The 20,856-nt window shown below is 38.1% G+C and overlaps 1 protein-coding gene across 1 annotated transcript in view; it reads left to right on the top strand.

Moving 5' to 3' along the window:
* DNAJC3 (DnaJ heat shock protein family (Hsp40) member C3) overlaps nucleotides 1–20,856 on the top strand; it is a 30,521-nt gene that overhangs the window by 4,009 nt on the left and 5,656 nt on the right. The window contains exons 2-9 of the mRNA XM_084201259.1: nucleotides 1,996–2,106; nucleotides 5,042–5,166; nucleotides 6,206–6,280; nucleotides 11,792–11,944; nucleotides 13,223–13,404; nucleotides 15,334–15,453; nucleotides 17,230–17,335; nucleotides 17,431–17,551. Of these exons, the coding sequence (XP_084057385.1) occupies nucleotides 1,996–2,106; nucleotides 5,042–5,166; nucleotides 6,206–6,280; nucleotides 11,792–11,944; nucleotides 13,223–13,404; nucleotides 15,334–15,453; nucleotides 17,230–17,335; nucleotides 17,431–17,551 (993 nt within the window). The remainder of the gene's footprint in view (nucleotides 1–1,995; nucleotides 2,107–5,041; nucleotides 5,167–6,205; nucleotides 6,281–11,791; nucleotides 11,945–13,222; nucleotides 13,405–15,333; nucleotides 15,454–17,229; nucleotides 17,336–17,430; nucleotides 17,552–20,856) is intronic.

Raw genomic sequence — 20,856 nt, 5'->3', positions numbered from 1 at the left:
GCTATCCTGATGTGACTGAATGTAAAACAAGGATCCTTGAGACTGTGGGAATTGAATGCCATATTTGGGTAGATGGAAAGTTCATCAAAGAGTAATTTATAGCCCAATTATAGGATACCACTCCCAGCTGACAAGTTTTGAAAGATTTCAGGTATTTGTGTGTGGGGAAACACAGGAGTGATAAAGCTTAAGAGTTTTACTTGATATTAGGTCATGTTAAATACTTCAGTCTGTTTATAGTTTTATACCTACTTTACTGCTAGCATACTTCCAAAGCCAGGGCAATTTGTGCTGAGGTTTTTTTTCAGTTCTTAGTTCTTTCATTGTGTTTCATATATTTGCTTTGTCATTTTAAAGGACACTGTACTACTTGATGATTGAAGCTTTAAGCTAGTGAAGGAAAACGGGCAAGGAAGAATGTCCTTTTTTGCTGCAGATTGGACACATAAAATGGGAATACATTTTTTACATGCCTACAATTGACTTTAAAATGAATAATCTATAAGATCCTTGAATAATAATTATTTATCATGTAGGCAGATTTAACTCCATCTACTTAAAAAATGTTCACTGGAAATTTGGGACTTCATGAAGTAATTTCCATTAATTAAAAAAATTTTGCTTTCTATCATTGTTCTAAAACAAGTAATTGAGTTAAGCCCTTGAATCCAGTGTGCTGACTTACTGTCAGCCTTTTAGCAGATAGAACTTTCTCTAGTGGATGCAGACGGGATTTTGTTCCTTTTAGTATAGACAGCTCAAGGATTTTCTTGTAATTTGGAATTAAAAGAATTATGAGCTGTATCATGGGTAGAAAAGAAAAAATAAATTAGGGTGCCAGGTGTTGAGAGCTCCTTCAGCTAAAATCGTGATGATTTGGTGATAAGAAATTACTGTTCGTTCATTACAAATGCATTGTTGTTTAACCACCTTTCAGTGTGAGAAGTTTGAATATACTTCCCTTCAATCAGTTGTACAGTAACATTTTTATTTGGATTCTAAGAAACAGCTTTGGAGTGCTGCTGCATTTTTGTATTTAAAGTGACTATCTGGATCAGCTCAGTGCAAAACCTGAGTGAAATAACTTATAAATCATTGGATTGTAATATAATGTGCTTATTCAGGATTTCAATACATTGCCTTGCTTAAATCTAGGCATAGAGTATCCTCTTAATAAGTGAAATTTTTTCTAGTGGGAAAGTTTTTTAATAGTCATAAGCTGGTGGGTAATTTGTTGTGGAATTCAGCCGTCATCTGAAGGCTGCAGGAAGCAGGACAAATGAAAAAGCTGTTGCTGAGTTGATGTACGTACAGCATGTACTTGCACTTGGCTGCTCATTTCTTCTCAGCAATAGTCTTTCCCTGTTGGTTGAGCAGCAGCAATTTATTAGCTTTAAACTCAAACTGGCACTTCAAAGACTTACTACTTTAGTATGGTTTTCATGCTACTAGTTAAAGAAAAAAGGAATGAGAATTTTAATTGTTTGTCTAAACTTGCAGTCCTGTAGAAGTTTGCCCTGGAAATTATAAACATGAGACAAGTGTAGTGGATGAGAAGCCAATCTCTAAGTAGCCGAACAGTTCTCAGTTAAGTATGAAGTTACCATCAGGGTTGTGAATTTTCACTTTAACCTGTGTGTATTTGCTGCATGTTACGAGTCCTTTCCAGATTCTTCTGAAATTGAAAGTCAGAGTATGTTACTGAATGTGTGGGTGTGTATTTGGTGCCGTGTCACAGTGGGGTGCAAAGCAATGGCTTGTGTACTTTGACACATCCTAATTGGGACATGCTATGAGGTTATTAGACTGCAGGGTGCTTTACAGAGTCTCAGAATCCCTTAGGTTGGAAAAGACATCTGAGATTATCTAAAGTGCAGGAGGATGTGACTTCTGCCTCTATCAATAATGATTTGTTACATATATTGTATTATCACTGTATGTGTTTGCTGTTCAAACGGTTCATTCAGAACCTTTATCTTTTTGTTTTTCTTTAAGGAGCTGAGTGTGGAATAAATGCAGAAGTAGAAAAACAACTTGAAATGGGGAAGAAATTACTGGCTGCTGGGCAGCTGGCAGATGCTTTGTCTCACTTTCATGCGGCTATAGGTATGTATCTCAGGGAGGTGACTCTTGTACTGAAATACCTTTGGGTGGGTTCTTCCCACTGTTTGCTTCCTTAAATATCCTGCTTCCTTGCAAATTGCATTCCATGAATCACAGGATTTGTGATATCTTTATACAGCAGTTTGGACAGAAACCAGCAGAGATACGGTAGAATATTTATGCTTTGGTTTTGATAAAAGAGAACTGTTAAATTAACTACGTGATGCATAAACACTTAAGTCACTGTTGTTCTGGAAGCTAGCTGTATCAAAGGAATTATGATTGACTCTGCTATTATTTGATGAGGTTTTTCCTGTGTCTAATCCCATCAAGATCAGGTTTCATCTTTATGATGTTTTTCACAGTATGAGTATGTCTTTGAAAGACTGACTTTATCCATGCTTTCTCCTATCCAGTTCTGTAAAAAATTCAATGTTTAAAATAGTCACTCTCTTCTTATTTTTTTCTTTAATTAAATTTTGAAGTAGGTGGTATCTCACTGAAACTGATGCTGCAAGTTTGAGATACTGAATTGGCAGTGGAGAGCAAAATTGTCCCTCTCTTGTAGTCAAATAGTGAGTTTGTTCTTGTTTGGTGTTCTGCATTTTCAGCAAACTGAGAGGTTAAATGTTTGCTTTTAAGAATTTTAAAGAAACTTAGTTGATTTAAATCCTTAATTGAAGTATAGAGACAGCACCAGTAAAGAACAGTGTCCATTAACACTACAGTTTCTTAATTGCATGATACCATTTAAAGTTGTTGGATTTTGTTATGTGTACAAGTGCATTTTTTTCCTCTTTGAAAAGAATATTACTAAGATGTTATACATTGGTAAGTCGTACTGTTAATACTTTTTAATTTATGCCTTGGTTTAATGGTGACATGTAAACAAAACATGGGTTGCTTCTGTGTTATTAATATTTTCTTTGCATTCTCCAAGATAACTTCCCTTATATAAAGAGAATGGAGGAGACAACTTCCCTTTTTTTTTCTGTTACGGAAGTTCCTTGTTCCACCTAGATGCAGTCTGTTACTCCTTTGGTTTGTATGTTGCTGCCAAAGCATTTTTGTGGGGTCTGTGCACAGTTAGTACTACAGCGTGATTTTTTCCTTCTATTATTGGTTGGCAAACTTGAACTTGGATTTGATGACGAGACCAGTTCAGTGTGTGGCTGTGCAGGTCCTGGTGGTGTTGTAGAGGCAGCAGTGGTATGAGGTGCCTGCGTGGGTGAAACCCACTACTCTGCCAGCTGTGTTCGAGCAGCTTGCAGAAATATGGTGTGACCACCTCAGCTGTGACCTTTATGGGATTCTTTTTTGGATGCTGATTTTAGCCTGATTGACTCATTTTCATCAGACTTCCTTGGATTTTGCCTTTTTGAAAAGATTTTAAGCATGATTTGCCAACTGTGCTTGTGAGGAGGTAAGACTTCTTTCCTGGCTGTACTGCATCATTGTAGACTTTGAGGTAAATAGATTTTTCTGTCTTGCCTCAGTCAGTCGATTTTTGGTTTTTTTGCAAATATCTGAAATAAAAGAAAACTGCTGTCCATATTGCCTCTCTTCAGTTAAATTTTCAACTCTTTCTTCAATCCCAGCTTATGTCTTCTGTCTGGGTAAGTGTCAGTTGCTGCTCACTACTGTTGCTGGAATACTGAGGCAAAACTATGTGTCAGATAATCATCTGGTGCTGGAATGTGCTTTCTGTGTTAGCTCTTTCCTCCCTTTCATCCTTTGTGTATTTATCAAGTTCCTTAATTTCAGCTGTCAATTTGTACCTAGCCTATGTGTTTAGGACTCAATGCTGCTTTTTTTTTAAGGTTAGTGACAGCTGAATTTATTTGATGTTTATAATGCTGACATACAAAGAGGCATACAGCATGGGAGTTCCTATTAAATTTCAGCTCTGGAGATTAGCATTTTCACAACCGAGAGATTGTAGAGGAAGAGTGCAGATAGCTTTTTCTTGGTAAGGGAGGTGGCCAGCTATGAAACTTCGTTGCTGATCATAAGATTTTTGGTGGTGCTGCTTCTTCCATTTATTTTGAAGTTCAACTTTAACCTCAAATGATGTGAGGAAGAAAAATACTACTTCTGTTCCTCAGATGTGGATGTTCTTGTCTGCGACTTCTGGATTGATTATTATGTTTTTAATAGTATAGTAAAAGGTTTTCTGTATTCCAACATTAGGTTGTTTTGGTGGTTGAAGTTACTTTTCCTTGAGAGCCCACAGTAACTGTCACCAGTTTCTGTGAAATTCTGCATGCAGAAGAATGTTAAGAATATTATTCTTGTTTTCAGAGACTGATGTTTGCCTCTTGTACAGGAGTGTATGATAGCTTGGAGAGTGTTAAAGTTGCTGGATCTTGGAATTTTGACCAGGAGACAACATGGAATGTTTGGGTCCTGAAGTTAGCCTTCATGTTGATAGTGTTTGTGCATTTGTCTGTTGGTGAGAGGGAGTGTTGGTGCCTGCTTTATTACTAAAGAAAGAAGTTGCTGATATTTCAATGAATGATATAAAGAGTTAGTATCTGTGTTGACATTGCACTAACATATTAGTAATTTTGGGATATGGTGATCAGCACCTGGGCTGGAAAATGATGAATTAATGTACTTTGAAATGTAGGCCTGCAGGTAAAGCATTAGTATGTAGAGGCTGTTCTCCCATATAAAGCTGAAGAACACATGCATATTTGACCTTCATTCTCAATTATTTGGCATTTACAGTATTTGTGTAATCTTTATTGGTAAATAATTAAACTGCATAGAAAATACTGCTTGCATAATGTTGCAAATTTTATGTCTTATTAATGTACACCATTGTTTCCAGTGGCTTAAAAGTCAGATGATATATTTTTAGTCATTACAGTTCCACTGTACCAGAAATTTCAGTAGCTTTGAGATAGTATTCTGATTACTGTTTGCTCATTTGCAGAGGGAGACTCTGAGAACTACATTGCTTATTACAGAAGAGCCACAGTGTACTTAGCCATGGGCAAATCTAAAGCGGCAATTCGTGATTTAAGTAAAGTGGTTGAATTAAAGCAGGACTTCACATCAGTAAGTATTACTGGAACTGAAGATTGTTCAAGTGTTAAAAAAAAAAAAACTGCTTCAAAGAAGGTTTGGGGTTTTTTTCAGACTTTGCTCAACAGGAATAGAGAATCATTGTCCCTCAGAGGGCTTTAAAGTGGGTAAAATAATAGCAATGGTGTATGTGCCTTAATTTGCAATGATGTTGAGTACAGTCTAGACCATTATTTGGACAACTTCTAGTTTTACTAAGTTTATGGATTTATACTAAACACTTCTCTCACTTGTGAATGAAGGGAGCAGCCTTCATTCAGGAAAGAGTTCTGTTGTTCACCAAGGCTTTGCCATTTGGGACAGGGAGAAGAAAGCACACACGTGCCTTTGGTTTTTTTTTTTCCTCTTAATCAGCATTAGATTTGAGGTATCTGTTCCCCACAGTAGCTGTCCTAACTCCTTGCATTCCTGTGCGACTATTGCAAGTTCAGATTTGCTTACCCCTTTCTCCATTCTGTGTAGTATATGTGGAGACTGACTTGGTAGTCGGAAACTGATGCTGAAGTCCTCTCCAACTGATTCTCTCACCTCCCTTTTTTGTGGGCAGTGGCATGTCCTGTGTAGTTGACAATAAACTGTTAAATTCACTGTTGTATGAAAATATTCGTATTAGAAGTCAAAGTCTTCTAAATCATTGACTTTTTACGTAGCTTCTATTATTCTGAGAGTTTAATGAAGTAATTAAATATGGGAATTGTTTATTATTTCTGCTATTTATTTAATATGTAAGCAGGTATAATCAGGAACGTGGTGTAAAGTCACATTGACTTTGATTTGTAAAACTTCTTACATGAGTTCTTTTCATAAAAATTGTCTGCTTTTTTGTCCCTCAGTTCTGGTGCAGAGCAATCTTTTGCCATTGAAGAGGTCTTTTAAGAACATTATTAAATCAAAAAGACAAAGGATGGGTGTCATGATCCCTGTTTCAGCTTGTTAGCTGTACTAAAATGAAACTTGTGTTCATACTTTGCTCAATTCCCATTTGTAAATAAAAAGTTATGTTTCATTTCAGGCACGATTACAAAGGGGACACTTATTGCTTAAGCAAGGAAAATTTGATGAAGCAGAGGATGACTTTAAAAATGTGGTAAGTTGGAGACCACTGTTGAGCTATATCACTACTTTTAAGGTTGGGTTCTGAGCCAAGGTCACATCAGAACTCTGATGCTCTATAGAGTATATGTATGCTATCTAGGCCTAAGTTTGTCTTGCCTGTTCTTTGCAGGCATAGTAGCTAAGCTTTGTATGAATAAATGACCAGTGAAGTTGCATATAGTCATGCAGATGAAATGGGGTGTTGTCTGAAACAAAGGAGCACTTTGGAAAGTCTTGTGTGTGCCTGATACTTCATGATCTCTGCTTACTGGTAGCTGAAGGGAGCAGCCTTCATTCAGGAAAGAGTGATGTAGTTGAACTTTGGTTTACATCACTATATTGATGTCTCCCTGGGAAGTCACTAGGGGCATCATGGATCAACCTCTTCAGGTTCCTATCTCTTTTTACCTGTTGCAAAAGAATTGATGACTCTTAATTTAGTCACTGAGCAGTTAAATCACTACACTTCAGTGGCATCCCTCTGTCTCCTAATCTGCAGAGTTCTCCATGTTCATGAATGTCTGACAGTACTTTCTCTCCATGATCAGGAATCGTGCAGTTTCCAGCTACAAGTAGTTGGATATTACCCACCTAAAACTCACTTGGGCTAGTTTTAGTTTTGATGGGTATTTTGTGCATTTCAGTCCTATGCTGCAAAGCTAAACTGATCTAACCCCAGAAAAAAAGCCCTCAAAGAATGTGAAACTAGATTTCCTCTCTATTGCACAAAATTAATGTACATAGGAGTATAAATAAGATACATTCTTCATTCTTGCTTGCTCTTCAAGAGTTGCTAGTTTGAACAGCTGGTGTGTCCTTTAAGCCAAAGTAAGAAGAATTTGCAAAGTAACAGATGCTTGTTGGCTGTCTCTGAAGAGACTGATGATAAAAGAAGTTGTGTCATCCAGATTGCAGCTGTTTAATGGAAATCTCACTAGTAAGTGTGGATGACAAAACTGGAGTGGTTATTCTGTATGTTCTGCAGGACAGCTACGAGGAATGGCTCTTGCAGGTAGAAATGCACCAGGCAGTTCTTGTGTTTGTAGCAGAGCTCCAGCAGCTTATTCTGAAGTTCACATAGCAGTGGCACCTCTGGCTGCTTCTTCCTCAGTAAGTTTCTTAGGAGTGTGTGGTCTGATAGCAGCGCAGCCCTGCTGTCTGCAGATGTGGGAGAGAGTTGTTCTGCTCGGATTAACTGAGGACACCGTTGCTGCAGTAACGATTATGCAGTGTCAGGGTTGATTGTGAGTGTGTGTGTGCATCTCTTTGCAGTTACTGTTTCCTGAAGTATTGCTTAATGCTGCATATGGAATTGTTTCTCCAGTCAACTGTAAAATATCTTTTTCTATTGCCAAACCTGCTGCAAAAATTTATTTGCTGCCTTTAGTCAGTCAAATAGTTGCAGTACTCAATCAGGCTTTAAGTCTGAAGTAGAAGAGAGTTTCTTCCCAGAAACTAATTTAAGAAACAAGCATATTAGTTCTCGATTTGACTTCCATTTTCCTTTGTTCTGTGAACAGTATTGTCTGTGTACTTATAGTGGTCTGTTTTGAAGAGCATAATTTTCAGTTAAGTACAATATATTCAAGCAATATGAGTAAATACTAAAGTAGTAATTTGCAATAGGTTAAATTGTTCATGTGTGGAGTGGGTTAAATTGTGCTACATACCTTGAAATCTTTAAGTAGAATACCTATTTCTTTGGGAGGTTTTCCTTATTTTCTAAATCTTTCAGATTTCCCATTCCTTCTCTTGTAGTTGTGTTCCTTAAAAGGTGTCTCAATAATTTAGGAGATGCAGTCATTTTTGAGGGAGAGAAAGCAAGAAAAATTCAGCCCATCTAAATGGAGGGAAGGACGACAGGTAAACTTTCACAGTTTGTCAGACCAGTGGCTTTGTGTAGAACTTAAAAAAAAAAGGCATTATAACTATTCTTCATATAAAACAGTAAACCTTTCCTTTAATGTGTGCTTGTGAAAAGAAAAGAAAATTCATGTATTCAAATTCTTTCTATATAATTTCATAGTATCAGGAGAAGGTTTCATTGTGAGCACCCTTAATATCTTTAAATGATTGTTTGCTAAGCAGTTTCTCTGTATATTCCTGCCCTTTCCGGCATATCAGTACTGGCTGTCTAGTGTGAGAGCAGGCAGTGGAAATGCCTAGCAGCAAAGGATACGGTATTCCTTTTCTGGAGCAGAGCCTCTTGAGATTCAGCCTTCATGTCTTATTTTTAGCTTTTTTTTTTTTTTGGTACTTTGTACTTTCCTGTTGGCTGAAATTAATCATGAGGTTTGGATAGAGGGTGTGATTCAGACTTATGCCTTCACATATTAAGCAATACTTCATTTCTAGAAACCTCTCCTTTTGGCCAACAGATGAATCAAGCTGATTAAAACTTTTACATGGGTGAGGTTTTCCACATGAAACAAGGAGAAAGCAGAATTCCTTTGGTGATTTTACAAAGTTGTTGCTCGTGCTGTATGAATAGTAATTATTTCTCTGCTACAACTTTGGTTTAATGTTCATATTCTTTAATATCAAGTTCCTTCTGTTTAAGTTAGTGGTTTCTGATTAATAGAAGCCAGCAGGACAGATCTGTGGGTGCATCAACATTTGTATCCAGGGCCTCAAGCCATGAAAGCCCTGGAATGTTTATTTTACCTGTAAGCATGTGATTTTTACTAAAAATAAAAGGAATATTGGCATACTTTTGTTGATGGAAGGCCTTCTGGAAAGGTGACAAAAACAATGGCAGCCCTGTGTACGTGCCTTACAGTGTTGTCAGTGACACTGCATATGTTCCAGAGAAAATTACAAGCATTTGAGTTGGTGAATTCTACAGAAGGTACAGAATTAGAGCAGAACTTCTTCATTGTCTATTGGAAAGTGAGGAAAGGACCAAATTGTTATATCTCTTTCAAATTCTAGTCCTTAAGGTTGACTGTAACACAATTGCAATTTAGTGTAATAAATACTGTAAATGGAGTTGTCTTAAATACACAATTCTGTGTGCTTTGGAAGAACAAACACTTCAAGGCTCCGCACTGAAGGCACCGCTTCTAGTTCCACTAGATGTCAGCCAAGACCAAGTGACTGAGCTCTTTACATCTGCAAAGTGCTTTCTCATCTAAATCCTTGTCTGCTGTAAAATACATTGGACAGCAGCTTTCCATGGTTGGTTGTTATGTGTAGTAGTACTGTTTTGGATGTGGGTGGAAGAGGCCATCTTATGGCACTGTAAGTTAATCAAAATTGGGTTAAGTTACTAAGCAGTCTAGTTGGCTGCTTGAGGCTCTCTTAACCACATCAGAGATATTTAATATAACATTAGATATTTCTGAATATGTTCCTCTGTGCTGCAGTGATCATCTGTAACTTCCGAGCTAAAGAATAAAAGGTATTTAAATACTTTCTTGGCGTTTTTTTTTCATCTGTCTGTCACTTTAGCTGTGTTACCTGATAGATGATAGTGCAGGGCTTTCCTCTGTGCACTGTTCTTGATTGCGTGGATGTCTTGATCTTAGATACCACAAACCATGGAGGTTCCCTCAGTTCCCTTCAGGATGTTTTTTGCAAGCTGAATGAGCAGGCTTCTTTTCGCTTTAGTTAATGTTACTGATTTAAGCATCATAGCAATATGCTATGACTTATTAAGAGCTTATCAGTGTGTATTTTCATCATACTGTAGCACACACTCAGTGACTTTCATTTGAATGATACCTTGAAAAATTTCCCTGTCTTTAACTGGGCATGTTGTGCTACCTAAAATTGTTGTGCTACCTAGGATGATTGACTCAAATGGTCTGGATTACTGTTGAACTTGCCTCCATGATTGTAACATTGCTTTTCATATTCCACTGACATTTTCTCCAAATACATTACAAGAAACATCCCGTGAGTCTAAGGAGATCATAAGTTTTTATGGAAGTGTAAGGCTCATCCATACCAAATGCTTTTAATTTTTAAGAAGAAAATGCTGAGAAATTAGGGAAGAAATCAAACCAGTCCATTGGAACTAAAGACTTCAGAACTTCAGAGAGTTTTGTAGACTTGGTATTTTTCGAAATTACAGGTGCTGAAATTTGCCTAAGCTACAAGCTCCGGATTTTAGGGAGAGAGTGGATGTGCAGCGTCAAGGGCAGAGTTCTAACCAGAAGAAAAGCTTTATGAGACATATTGGGAATCTTACAATGAAAGAAAACTCTTTGATCGCATTCCTCTCCTCTTGCTGAAAGACAATTTAGGGAATAAAGGAGAATTTTCAGGTCTAGGTACAACTTGATTTTTGCCAGGTAAAATGAAAAATTGCATAAGATTGGTTCAAAAATAATTATAAAGAGGAATTGAAGACAGCGTGGGACCTGTGCATGATTTTGGTATAGCATTTAGGCTCTTTACTTTCATATACTCAAGTGGTAGAACCAGGGGAAATTCTGTTAAAGGACTTCTGAGGGCTGAAGTTGAATTATGTTAGAGACATAAGCACAAAATACATGTCTTTTAAGAATTTACTGGTGAGAAAAAGGGGAGTGGCCACTTCAAGATAAATGGGGAAAGAAGAAAGTATTGGATGTCACTCTGAGCGACTTCAGTTCACATTCTGTATATAGAATGCAAGATAATACAAGCTTTTACTTAAATCATGCTGATTTGTCCCTTTTAAACTTTGGAAGTCCTTTGATCAGCAACAAGTTTGAAGTCAGTGCTTCTTTCAAGCTATAGTAATGCTACAAATTCCCTGGCTTTGCAAGGGAACGGCTGCGATTCTCTCTGGCCATGTGTATCTTCCTGGGTGATAGTAAAGTTGCCTGAAAGATCTTTTAAAAAGTTTTCTTTGAAAAGATAAACCTGCCTAAATGAAAGAGGGAAGTACAATGTAATGACTTCCACTTGCTCAGAGAGAAATGAGAGTCCTTGTAGACAAAATGTTAGACTTGTTTAAAACTGTGTAAGAAACAGAATGCATGACTGCCCAGCTGAATCTTTTCCCTGGTTGTAGCCACTTAACTTGCTGCTGCAGGCACTCTTTGTGAGGAAAATGTAAGAAACAACTTCACAGTACCAACTGTCTGGAACATGTTTCATTTATTTCTGTTATGAAGTTATAAATATGTATAGTGCTTAAAGTGAGAGATGCAATTAGGCCGTGTGATTACACTGTCTGTTGCTGCTGAGGAATCCAGCGTTTAACAGCTGATAGCAGAGGTGAATTAATTTGGTTACAAAGAGGTCCACCACGTCAGCAGGTGATGTTGTGTTTGCTGTGTCCAGTGATGATTGAGCAGGCATGAAGAATTGGATTTCTCTGACTTCTGACATCTTGCATTGAATCTCAAAATGTTTCTGTCTTCTGAAGTTCAGAGGCAGAAATGCTTCCAGTGGAGTTTGGAAACTCACTTTATTCTCAGCTTTAGTCAGTTCTCCACAATATGATTATTTATGGGACTGAAAGAGATCCTTGAACAAGCATTTGAGTCTCTCTCCTTGTTCATGTTTGCAGCTCAAATCCAATCCTAGCAATAATGAGGAAAAAGAAGCCCAGACTCAGCTGACAAAATCTGATGAGCTGCAGCGCCTACATTCACAGGCATTATCTGCCTACCAGCAAGAGGATTATGGAGCTGCTATTTCTCTTCTTGATGAAATCTTGGCAGTAAGTGTTAAGTCAAATGGTACTGTGAAAGTAAGAGCCTCTGACATCTTTGTTTTTGTTTAATAGTTTCTTTACTGATGTGAAAATAACTTCGGTATAACCAGTTTAGTTTTGCTGAGCACTGGGTCTGTTAATAGTGTTGGAGAGAGGAAAGGGCTGAGCACTAGCTGCAGAAGAAGTCAATAGTCTGTCTTAAAGATACTTCAGGTTAACTTCAATTACAGATAACTTTATTGATTATACTTTCCTGTTTTTCTACAATTTGTTATTCTTGGGGAAGCTGGGAAGAAGTTTTTCTGAAATCAATGAAGTTTTGTCAAGTATAGGAGTTACGGGTTTTTTTGATCTGGATTTTTTGTGGTATATATGCAGACAATTCTGGTCTTGAGAAAATGAAGTAAAAAAAATATTAAAAAAGCCTCACAAAATAAAAATGTAGATAGCTAGCTGAATTTTCATCATGTTCCTTAGGTTTCTGTATTTGTTGAATCTTAATTGGTGTAAATAGCCTGATAGTGCAAGTGTAAATAATCATGTGAGCATTTTGTGTATCATATAGAAAGGTACTAAAAGTTAACTGCTATGACTCTGCACATACAAATGAGTGCTGTTGACTTGGAGTTTACAGTCTTGGAGCTTTTGCTGATGAAGCTGCCACAGTGCAGGAATTGGTTTATGGGGAGGCAATGTGGAAAAGCAGGAAAGCCTCCTCTAAGAGGATCATTTCCAAACAACTGATAAGACTTAGACAGATTTAATTCCCTAAATCAAATTTTGATAGACAGTTCCTCGTGAGTAATTAGTTTTGCCTTACTGTGACAATTTTACCTCTCTTTATTCTTAAAATCCAGATATTAAGGTCAAACTTGGTGCAACTGCATCTTACCCACAGGCTTCTTCCTGGAGGACAACCAACAGCTTGGTCCTTGCTGTTCATTACCTCTTTTGGGAAGATACAATAATTTATGATTCTGATATCCTTTCCTGGAGGCTCAACAGACTGTCCTAGTTTAAGCAATGCCAGTAGATTTAATTCATCTCTCTGCATGAGTTCGTTGCATCATTTACAGAATTTTCAGGCCTTTGTTTTTCTATTTGGGCAGGTGCATCACAGCATCCACCAGGAAGCAGAGATGCTAATTTCATGAGCTCTGCATGCAGCTTGAACCTTATGCTGTTGCATTTGGCAAAGTGAAATTAAACGGGATTTTTCTTTTGGGGAGGAAAAGAAGTGAAGTATTATGGACCAAAAACAAGCTTTAATTTTGATTTCTCAAGGTTTGTGTTTGGGATGCAGAGCTACGGGAACTTCGAGCAGAGTGTTATATAAAGGAAGGGGAACCAAGCAAAGCCATTAGTGACTTGAAAGCTGCTGCCAAATTAAAGAATGATAATACTGAAGCCTTCTATAAAATCAGCAGAATATATTATCAGCTGGGGGACCATGAATTATCTCTCAGGTAATTTTACTATTTGCTGTAATCATTATAATTGAGACAGAAAATATAATTATATAGGTAATGATAAACCATGCATTATCTCTTGTGTGAGGTTTGGATGGAGAATCAACTGTGGTCTAGATCTGATAAAAGGATTTCCTTTCTAGAAACTAAGGATAGGCAGTGAAGAAACCCATGTTTGTTCTTGGCAAGACCAGCCATCAGTGGTTTCAGGCGTCTTGTTTCCTTAAATAGAAGCCAGAGCCCCTCTCCATCAGAGTTGCTTACAAGTGCTGTTTTCATTGTGTTTCTCCTAGAAGGAAGAATTCTTCTCTAAATTTCCTGTAGTGGAGCTTTTTTTTTAACCTTAAACCTCTGTTGAAGTTAAGATGCAAACAGAAGATGTATACATACAGGTTACAAGCTTAAGAATAAATAAAAAGTATAGGAGCATCCAAGTATGAAGAGCTTGGGGAGCAGAGCTGTTTGCCTCTCAATCCTGCAGACAGTCCTGGATGACTTTTTGATAATGCCCTGTCCTGTTATTTATGCTGAGTTAAATTTAAGGTCTTATTACCATATATCCCTAGTCAGTCTGGCAGATAACTGCCCTTGCCCAATCTGGACTGTTCAGTTTGTGCTCTGTGCCTAGCTGCACAAATGATGGAATTCTTCCTATTGCACAGAAGTGGTTTCTGTGCCAGTCATAATTTCAGATGTGCTGCCTTCATCTCCAGAATCCTTCCAATATGATTGCTGCCAGAGAGTCCCTTCAATAAGGTGAAGAGAACTGAAAAAGCCTGTGTTTCTTTCCTTGGCAGATGGAAACTGCATATGATTATACTTGCAAAAGGTTGTTTTATAGCTGGCCGAAAGTGAACATGGAAGTAATTGGTTTGCATTAGGCATTCCCTTTCCAAAGCCTGCTTAATCTTGTGAGCTCATAGGTCACTTCTGTGATGACTTTTGGGAGATGGCCATAACTTTGCCCAGTGATTTCAAGTATAGGTGGTATTTTAAAGCACGATTGAGGGGACTGTTGAAGAACAGAACAGAATCAGAAAGAAAGGGATAAGCCTCTTTCCTTTATTCTTGGCTGATACCATTAATTTTTGCATCATGAGATATGCTGATGAAGATTTCTATAGCTCTTGAACTTGCTCGGTGCTATCTCTTGTCCTTCCCTTAGTTTCTTCCTCTTAAAGGCCTAATTATTTTCAAATAGTAGGATATTTTTGTCTGTGCTTAGGAACAAAATAAGATTTTGTAATCTCTTCCTGAAATTGACATAGTGGTTGTGCTATGATGACTCTGTGGGATCCGTAACATTTATTCCTTCATAAGACTGCAATGTGGAGGTTTTTTGGATTTTTTGTTTTAGACTTTGGACTATTTTGACACATGTTTTCCCTAATCAGAATCTGATTAAGCATTCTTCACAGTGAAACATCAGCCTCAGGCTTGGCTGAGATTCCATCAAGGAGGTGTGTCTTAGTTGAGCTTTCTATTTCAAGCGACACATAATACGCTTGAATGTAGGAATTTTGTAATATATCTGAGTTACAACTGATGGTAATTTTCCTATCTATTCATCTGATAACTGCTGAATATAATTTCTTTCACTGTCTCTTTCTTCAGAGGTACTCTTCAGCTCTTTAGTCAGTTATTAATGTAGCATTTAATCTTTTGTGTGTTTGGCAATATGAAAGAATTAAAACCAAACCCAGATAAGTATCCCTGTATATTTTGGAAGACTCTTTTTGGTCTTACTTTATATTAATATTTGGATGAAGGGAGAGATCTGTGAAAGAACTCGTGTTGTTCTGAACAGTTTATATATGCTGCATTGTGTCTCCAGGTAAAATTTCATAGTGTGTGGTGACCTAGGTGTGGTTTTTTGTTTGTTTTTTTTGGGTTTTTTCCCACTTCTCCTTACCTCCCTGTGAAAAGTGAGGTCCGGGAGTGTCTGAAACTGGACCAAGACCATAAGCAATGCTTCTCTCTCTATAAGCAAGTAAAGAAGCTTAATAAGCAGATCGAGTCAGCAGAGGAATTCATCAGAGAAGGCAGGTAAGTATTTACTGCTATATAAAGGGAAAAAAAAAAATAGAAAAAACTACAATTGAGGCACCAACTTACTGATTAAGGAGCTGATTAAAATGATGCTTTTTGCATGTGTCAGTTGAAGTGGGTACTGAGCAGAGCTCTCAAATTACAATTAAAATAAATATTGACTTGCATAGCAACTATTCTATTCTGATTCCTTCTGGTGCCGCTGTGTCCTTTTTGCATACTTAACTTCTTTCTGCAGCAGGTAGTAAAACAAACATAGGGATGGGAGTTTTCAGCTCTTGTATATTATTACTCAGCACTGATGGGAGCCCACCTGAGCACTGGGCTCCCCAGTGCAGGAGAGATGAAGCTACTGAGAAAGTCCAGCGAAGTTCCAGTAAGACTGGAGGCAGGAAGCATCTCTCTTCTGCAAGGAAAAGCTGGGGTGGCTGAGGGTGTTTGCCCCGAGACTTCTGTGCTACAGAGTGATTTCATCCTGAAGGGAGGGTGCAAAGAGGGCAGAGCCAGGCTCTGCTCGGTGGTGTTCTGTGATGAGATCAGGCCAGTTGGTGCAAACTGAAACATGAAATTCCCTTGAAACATTACAATATGCTTTTTACACTGTCTCATTTCCACTGGTGCAGGTTGTCCAGGGGGCTTATGGAGTCTCCCCACTTTAGAGTTATACAAAAGTATTTCAGACACAGTCATAGGCAGATTTCTGGAGGTGGCCCTGCGTGGGCAGTGGAGTTAGACGAGATGATTTCTAAGAGTTCCTTCCAACTTCAGCTATTCTGTGATGAAAGGACCATATCTTAAGACTTAAACCACTTAGTAACTCTGCAGTGCCTTGATGGCAGAAGTGGTTCTGACTGATAAGCTTTTTTTCTTTTATGCACCCTGTTCAATGATAGACAGTGCCTCTGTATTCTTGTAGTTCTTGCTTTACTTCAATTTTGTGTTCCAAATCACATGACATCCAGCTGTTAGGACCCTGAACAAATCATTAGATATTGTCAAGGTGGCTTTTTTAAATGAAGTACATCAGGAGTGTGAATAAGCAGAACTGATGCCAGTTTTATTAAGCCAGAAGTCTATCTGGACTCTTTTCGCTTATTTAATCCAGCATCAGTGAAGTTTCAGGGAGTCTTGACAGCTTGCATTTCTCTAACTTGTAGTAGCAACCCATGAATTCAGTCTCACTCTTGTATTTTTAGGTAATGTTCTAATCTGCTTCTCACTCAAACCATATAACTTTAGCATTTTGAGGCCTTCACAGCAAAATAACACTTTACTGTGTGACTTTTGAAGAAGAAAAGGAGAAAAAATCTTCCTGATTAAAACTGGCATAAGGAGCTTTTTTGTTCCTCTGTGAATAGGTACCTTTTGTAGTGTGCAGACAGTCTGGACTCTTACTGTGAGCACAGAACTGAGTTCATCTCAAGTATCAGTGGGTGAGATGATTATTTGAAGTGGAGTGTCATGTTGGATGGGAGGCAGATCTGGAGACCCTTGGCTGTGCATGGTGAAGGATTGCTGTTTTTACCTTGTGCATAAGCCTGAGCAGGCCTAGTGCCTGCTCTTCTGTCTCTCAGCACAGAGAAGGGAATGGGAATGTAATTCTTGAAGTTTTCTTTATATTGTTTTTTCACACCTCACCTTTAAGGCTATTGAAGGGAAGGCCCTTTGGTAGAAGGATGGGAGAATCTGTGAATTTTAAGCATTTTTAAATAAAACGCAACACCCTGAGATAGTGATTACATTTCATGATATTACGGTTTATGATTTAAACAGGTATGAAGATGCTATCAGTAAATATGAGTCTGTAATGAAAACTGAGCCGGAAGTCTCAATTTATACTACTCGTGCCAAAGAAAGGATCTGTCACTGCTTATCAAAGGTAATTCTGCTGATCTCTGTCTAAATGTCTTCAAGACAAACATAAAACAAAACTTACACAACTACATGAGTTTGGTTTTACTTTTGCCTCTCTAGAATCAGCAGGCTACAGAAGCCATCAAACTTTGTTCAGAAGTTCTGCAGCTGGAGCCAACCAATGTGAATGCCCTGAAAGACAGAGCAGAAGCTTATTTGCTAGAAGACATGTATGAAGAAGGTACACTTGTATGCCATTGGCACATACTTAATGTGGACGTTTAAAATGTAGTCAGCATTTCAAAGGCTTTTTTTTAACATGCACTTTGATTCTACACCATGTTATCCTTAATTAGCCCCGGTAGTGGCAGATGTACAAAAATACTTGGTGGCAATTTTGTCTTGATTAGTGTAAGTGGAATGTACTTGTTTTATCTACAGCAGAGTTGTCTTTACAGCAGTGGACTGTGTTCAGGATGTTTTATGAGACTGTGCAGATTACTCAACTCAGAGGCGTTTTATATAATCAGCAATGTCAGAGAATTGCATTTAGAGGTAAAAGGTAATTAGAGTTAGGGTAATGCAAATCCCATTTTAGGAGCTCCATTTTCGTGTCTTGAGATGGCAGCATGAAATAATACTGTTCTATTCCCTAAGCATGTGCTGAGGGCAGAGGAAGGGAGCATCCATTGCTTCTCCTCCGTGGATCTCTGTAGTCTTGCTCAGAGAGTAAATTGATTCTGTTCCCGAGGCTGCATTTTCCATATGGAGTTTCTGTACAATGCATCCTATTACATGGAGTGATAGGAATGACCTCTAAGATTATCAAATCCAACCATTAACCCAGCACTGCCAAGTGTACCACTAAACTGTGTCTCCAAGCACCATATCTGCATCACTTTTAAATACCTCCAGGGAGGGTGACTCAAACTAGTGAATTGAAAGAAGAGAAGTTTTTTAACAAGGTTCTGCACAAATGCAGACAGCCAGCCTGGTGTTGTGCTGGGGCAAATGCCTCCCTGTTACAAGATAGAAGGAAACAGAGAGGACACACCTGGGAACTGGGAGAGCTTATTTCCTGTGCTGGTGCATGCTGGGCTTGGCCTAGCCTGGTTCCAAGTGAAGAACCATGCTAGAGCAGAACTGTGGTTCTCCAGATTGTGTAACAATCTGTGCCTTCCTCCTGCCCTTGACAGCAGCGAGGTGGATGTAGTTATACTCTGCCTTCCAGCAGAGCCTCCATCCAACAGCATTACAGCCCATTACTGTTCATCTGCCTGGAGGTGTCTTCATTTATCTTTTGATGGCTGGTTTCTCTTTGCCATAGAGAACACCAGAGCAATTAAAATTGTAGTCTCATATTTAAAGGGGCAAAGTGATTCTCACTCTTCCCTCAAAAATATTTTCAAGCTGGAGGCACCTATTTTCCTGTTAAAGGTAGGAGATTTCAAAGTACTTGTAATTCAGAACTTTGAAGGTGATTATTGTTAAGTGTTCAAGATGCAGTTCACTTTGTATAGCTGTATTCATGAGATGGTTTTAATTACTTCATAATCACATGGCATCCAGGGCTTGTCTACAGAGACAGATGTTTAATGACTTCATTTCTGGCATACCTCATAAGTACAGGAGTCTATCTGTCTAGAGCACAAGTTTTGTTAAAAAAGGAAAAAGCCTGCCTTGCTGTTTCAAGATTGGTCAGAACATACTAATTTTTGTGTTTTCTTTTTTCCCCCCTCTGTACTCTACTACAGTAGAGGTTTCAGTAGGAACATAAAGTGGTTCTGTTATTTCTCTAACAGTCTTGGCATGGATGTGGGTTGTCTGCAGTTACTCATGTTTGATGGGAAATTGGCCATCATTCCTCATACAGAATTAATCTGTCACCGTTTGAAAAACTCAGCCAAGGTACCAAAGCCAGCGAAGTTGTTTAGAGATACAATATGGTCACCTTTTGAGAGATCATGAAGATTCTTGTATTGAAATAATGAGAGTTAGATTTCACTGAAGTATTTAAACTGAAAGTGACACTGGGAAATAGTTGTTCCTTTCACATCATAGAGCAGGATGAAAGGAAGTTTTCTGAAATAGCAGGCCTGTAAGAAGCAGCAGTGACTCTTCTGTTTGCCTTTGAGGTACTACTGCTTTTAGAAATAGTGACTCAAAAGAATTGATTAACTATCTCAGTTGACATGCTAGGAATTAGTAATAAGTCTCCTGGCTTCATAGCAAACTTCTTGTGGTCATGAAGTTGCCATCATTTTCCACCTGCTTCCAACCTTCACCCCTCAGATGGAGAGAGCAGTTAGCTTTCTGAAAGAGAAAAAACCCTACACTGAAGTGTACCATCAAAATTAAAGAGGTAAAGGGCAGTGTGTACTTGCAGAGCGTGCTGGATGCATTCCCTCTACAGTGTGCAGCACTGAAACACCTTCCCTTGTGCTTAATGCTTGTAGTCCTTAAATAAGGAAGCTGATTAAGAAAAAAAGAAAAGGAATCTAATACTGTCATGGCAGGTAGTTGACCCCTGAGGAGGTTTCCCATGATGGTGCTGTAGGTGATGTGGTGCTCAGTGAGGCTGAGCAGTCTAACCTGCATTTGGCAGGACATTCTGCTAGCCCCTCCTAGTATTGTCTGAAGCAGATGAAGTTCAGTGGGGCTTAACATTATTGGTGTAATAAGGCAGCATAATGAAATCTCTGCATTTTCACTGCTTTTATTAGTTTTGATAGCATATATTCAGCACAGATATTAGTACACACTCCTGTTTTGTTTTTTTTTTTTTTTTTAATGACTGGACAAGTTATTAAAAATATAAGTAGAAACCAGAATGCTTTAAGCAACAAAGGTGGTGTCTTGTGATGTGAAAATGATTAGAAATTTTGTTTGATTTGTAGTAGCCTAGGAAGTGGTTTGTGCTCTGGCAATACTTTTTGGAGGGTTTTTTTTCAGTAACTGAAACAAGATTGCAGTGGTATCAGATGTCTGGGTAATACAAATTCATTAGCACTTCCTGCTGTCTTGCTCAGAAACAGTGAAAAACAAATGTAACACCTGCTGAGAAATAGCATCTGCTTGGAAATAATCTGATGCAAGTACTTTGTCTAACTTGAGAAACCTAAGAGACTTAGATCTGCGAATGAGACCTTGAGGATTATAACAGTGAAAGAAGAGCAGTCTTATTAAGGACTTCAGCTTGCTTCCCTTGCTAAATTTTGATATTAAAGAGTATATAAACTTGGTGTCTTAAGGTGTCTTAAGCACTTGCAATAATAATAGAATTTACTGAAGAAGTGTAGACCTCAAATTTCTTGAAAATTTTCTTCTCTTCCTTTTATTGCTGAGAAATGAAACTTGAAATAAAAGTGAGAGCATGCCTTTGGAAAAAAACCCACTAAAATATAACTGTTTCCATATTATGCATGCAGTGGTGTAAAAAGCCAATATTTGCCTTTTGCTAATATGAACTTACTGGTAGTGTGAAATCTGTCTTTATAGTCACTAAAGAGGAAGAAACTTTATATTGTGTTGATTAAATGCAGACTG

Source organism: Fringilla coelebs (assembly GCF_963513975.1).
Source record: "Fringilla coelebs genome assembly, chromosome: 2".
Taxonomy (NCBI): domain Eukaryota; kingdom Metazoa; phylum Chordata; class Aves; order Passeriformes; family Fringillidae; genus Fringilla; species Fringilla coelebs.
Note: the sequence above shows the minus strand (reverse complement) of the source record. Positions and strands in the feature narration are given on the sequence as shown.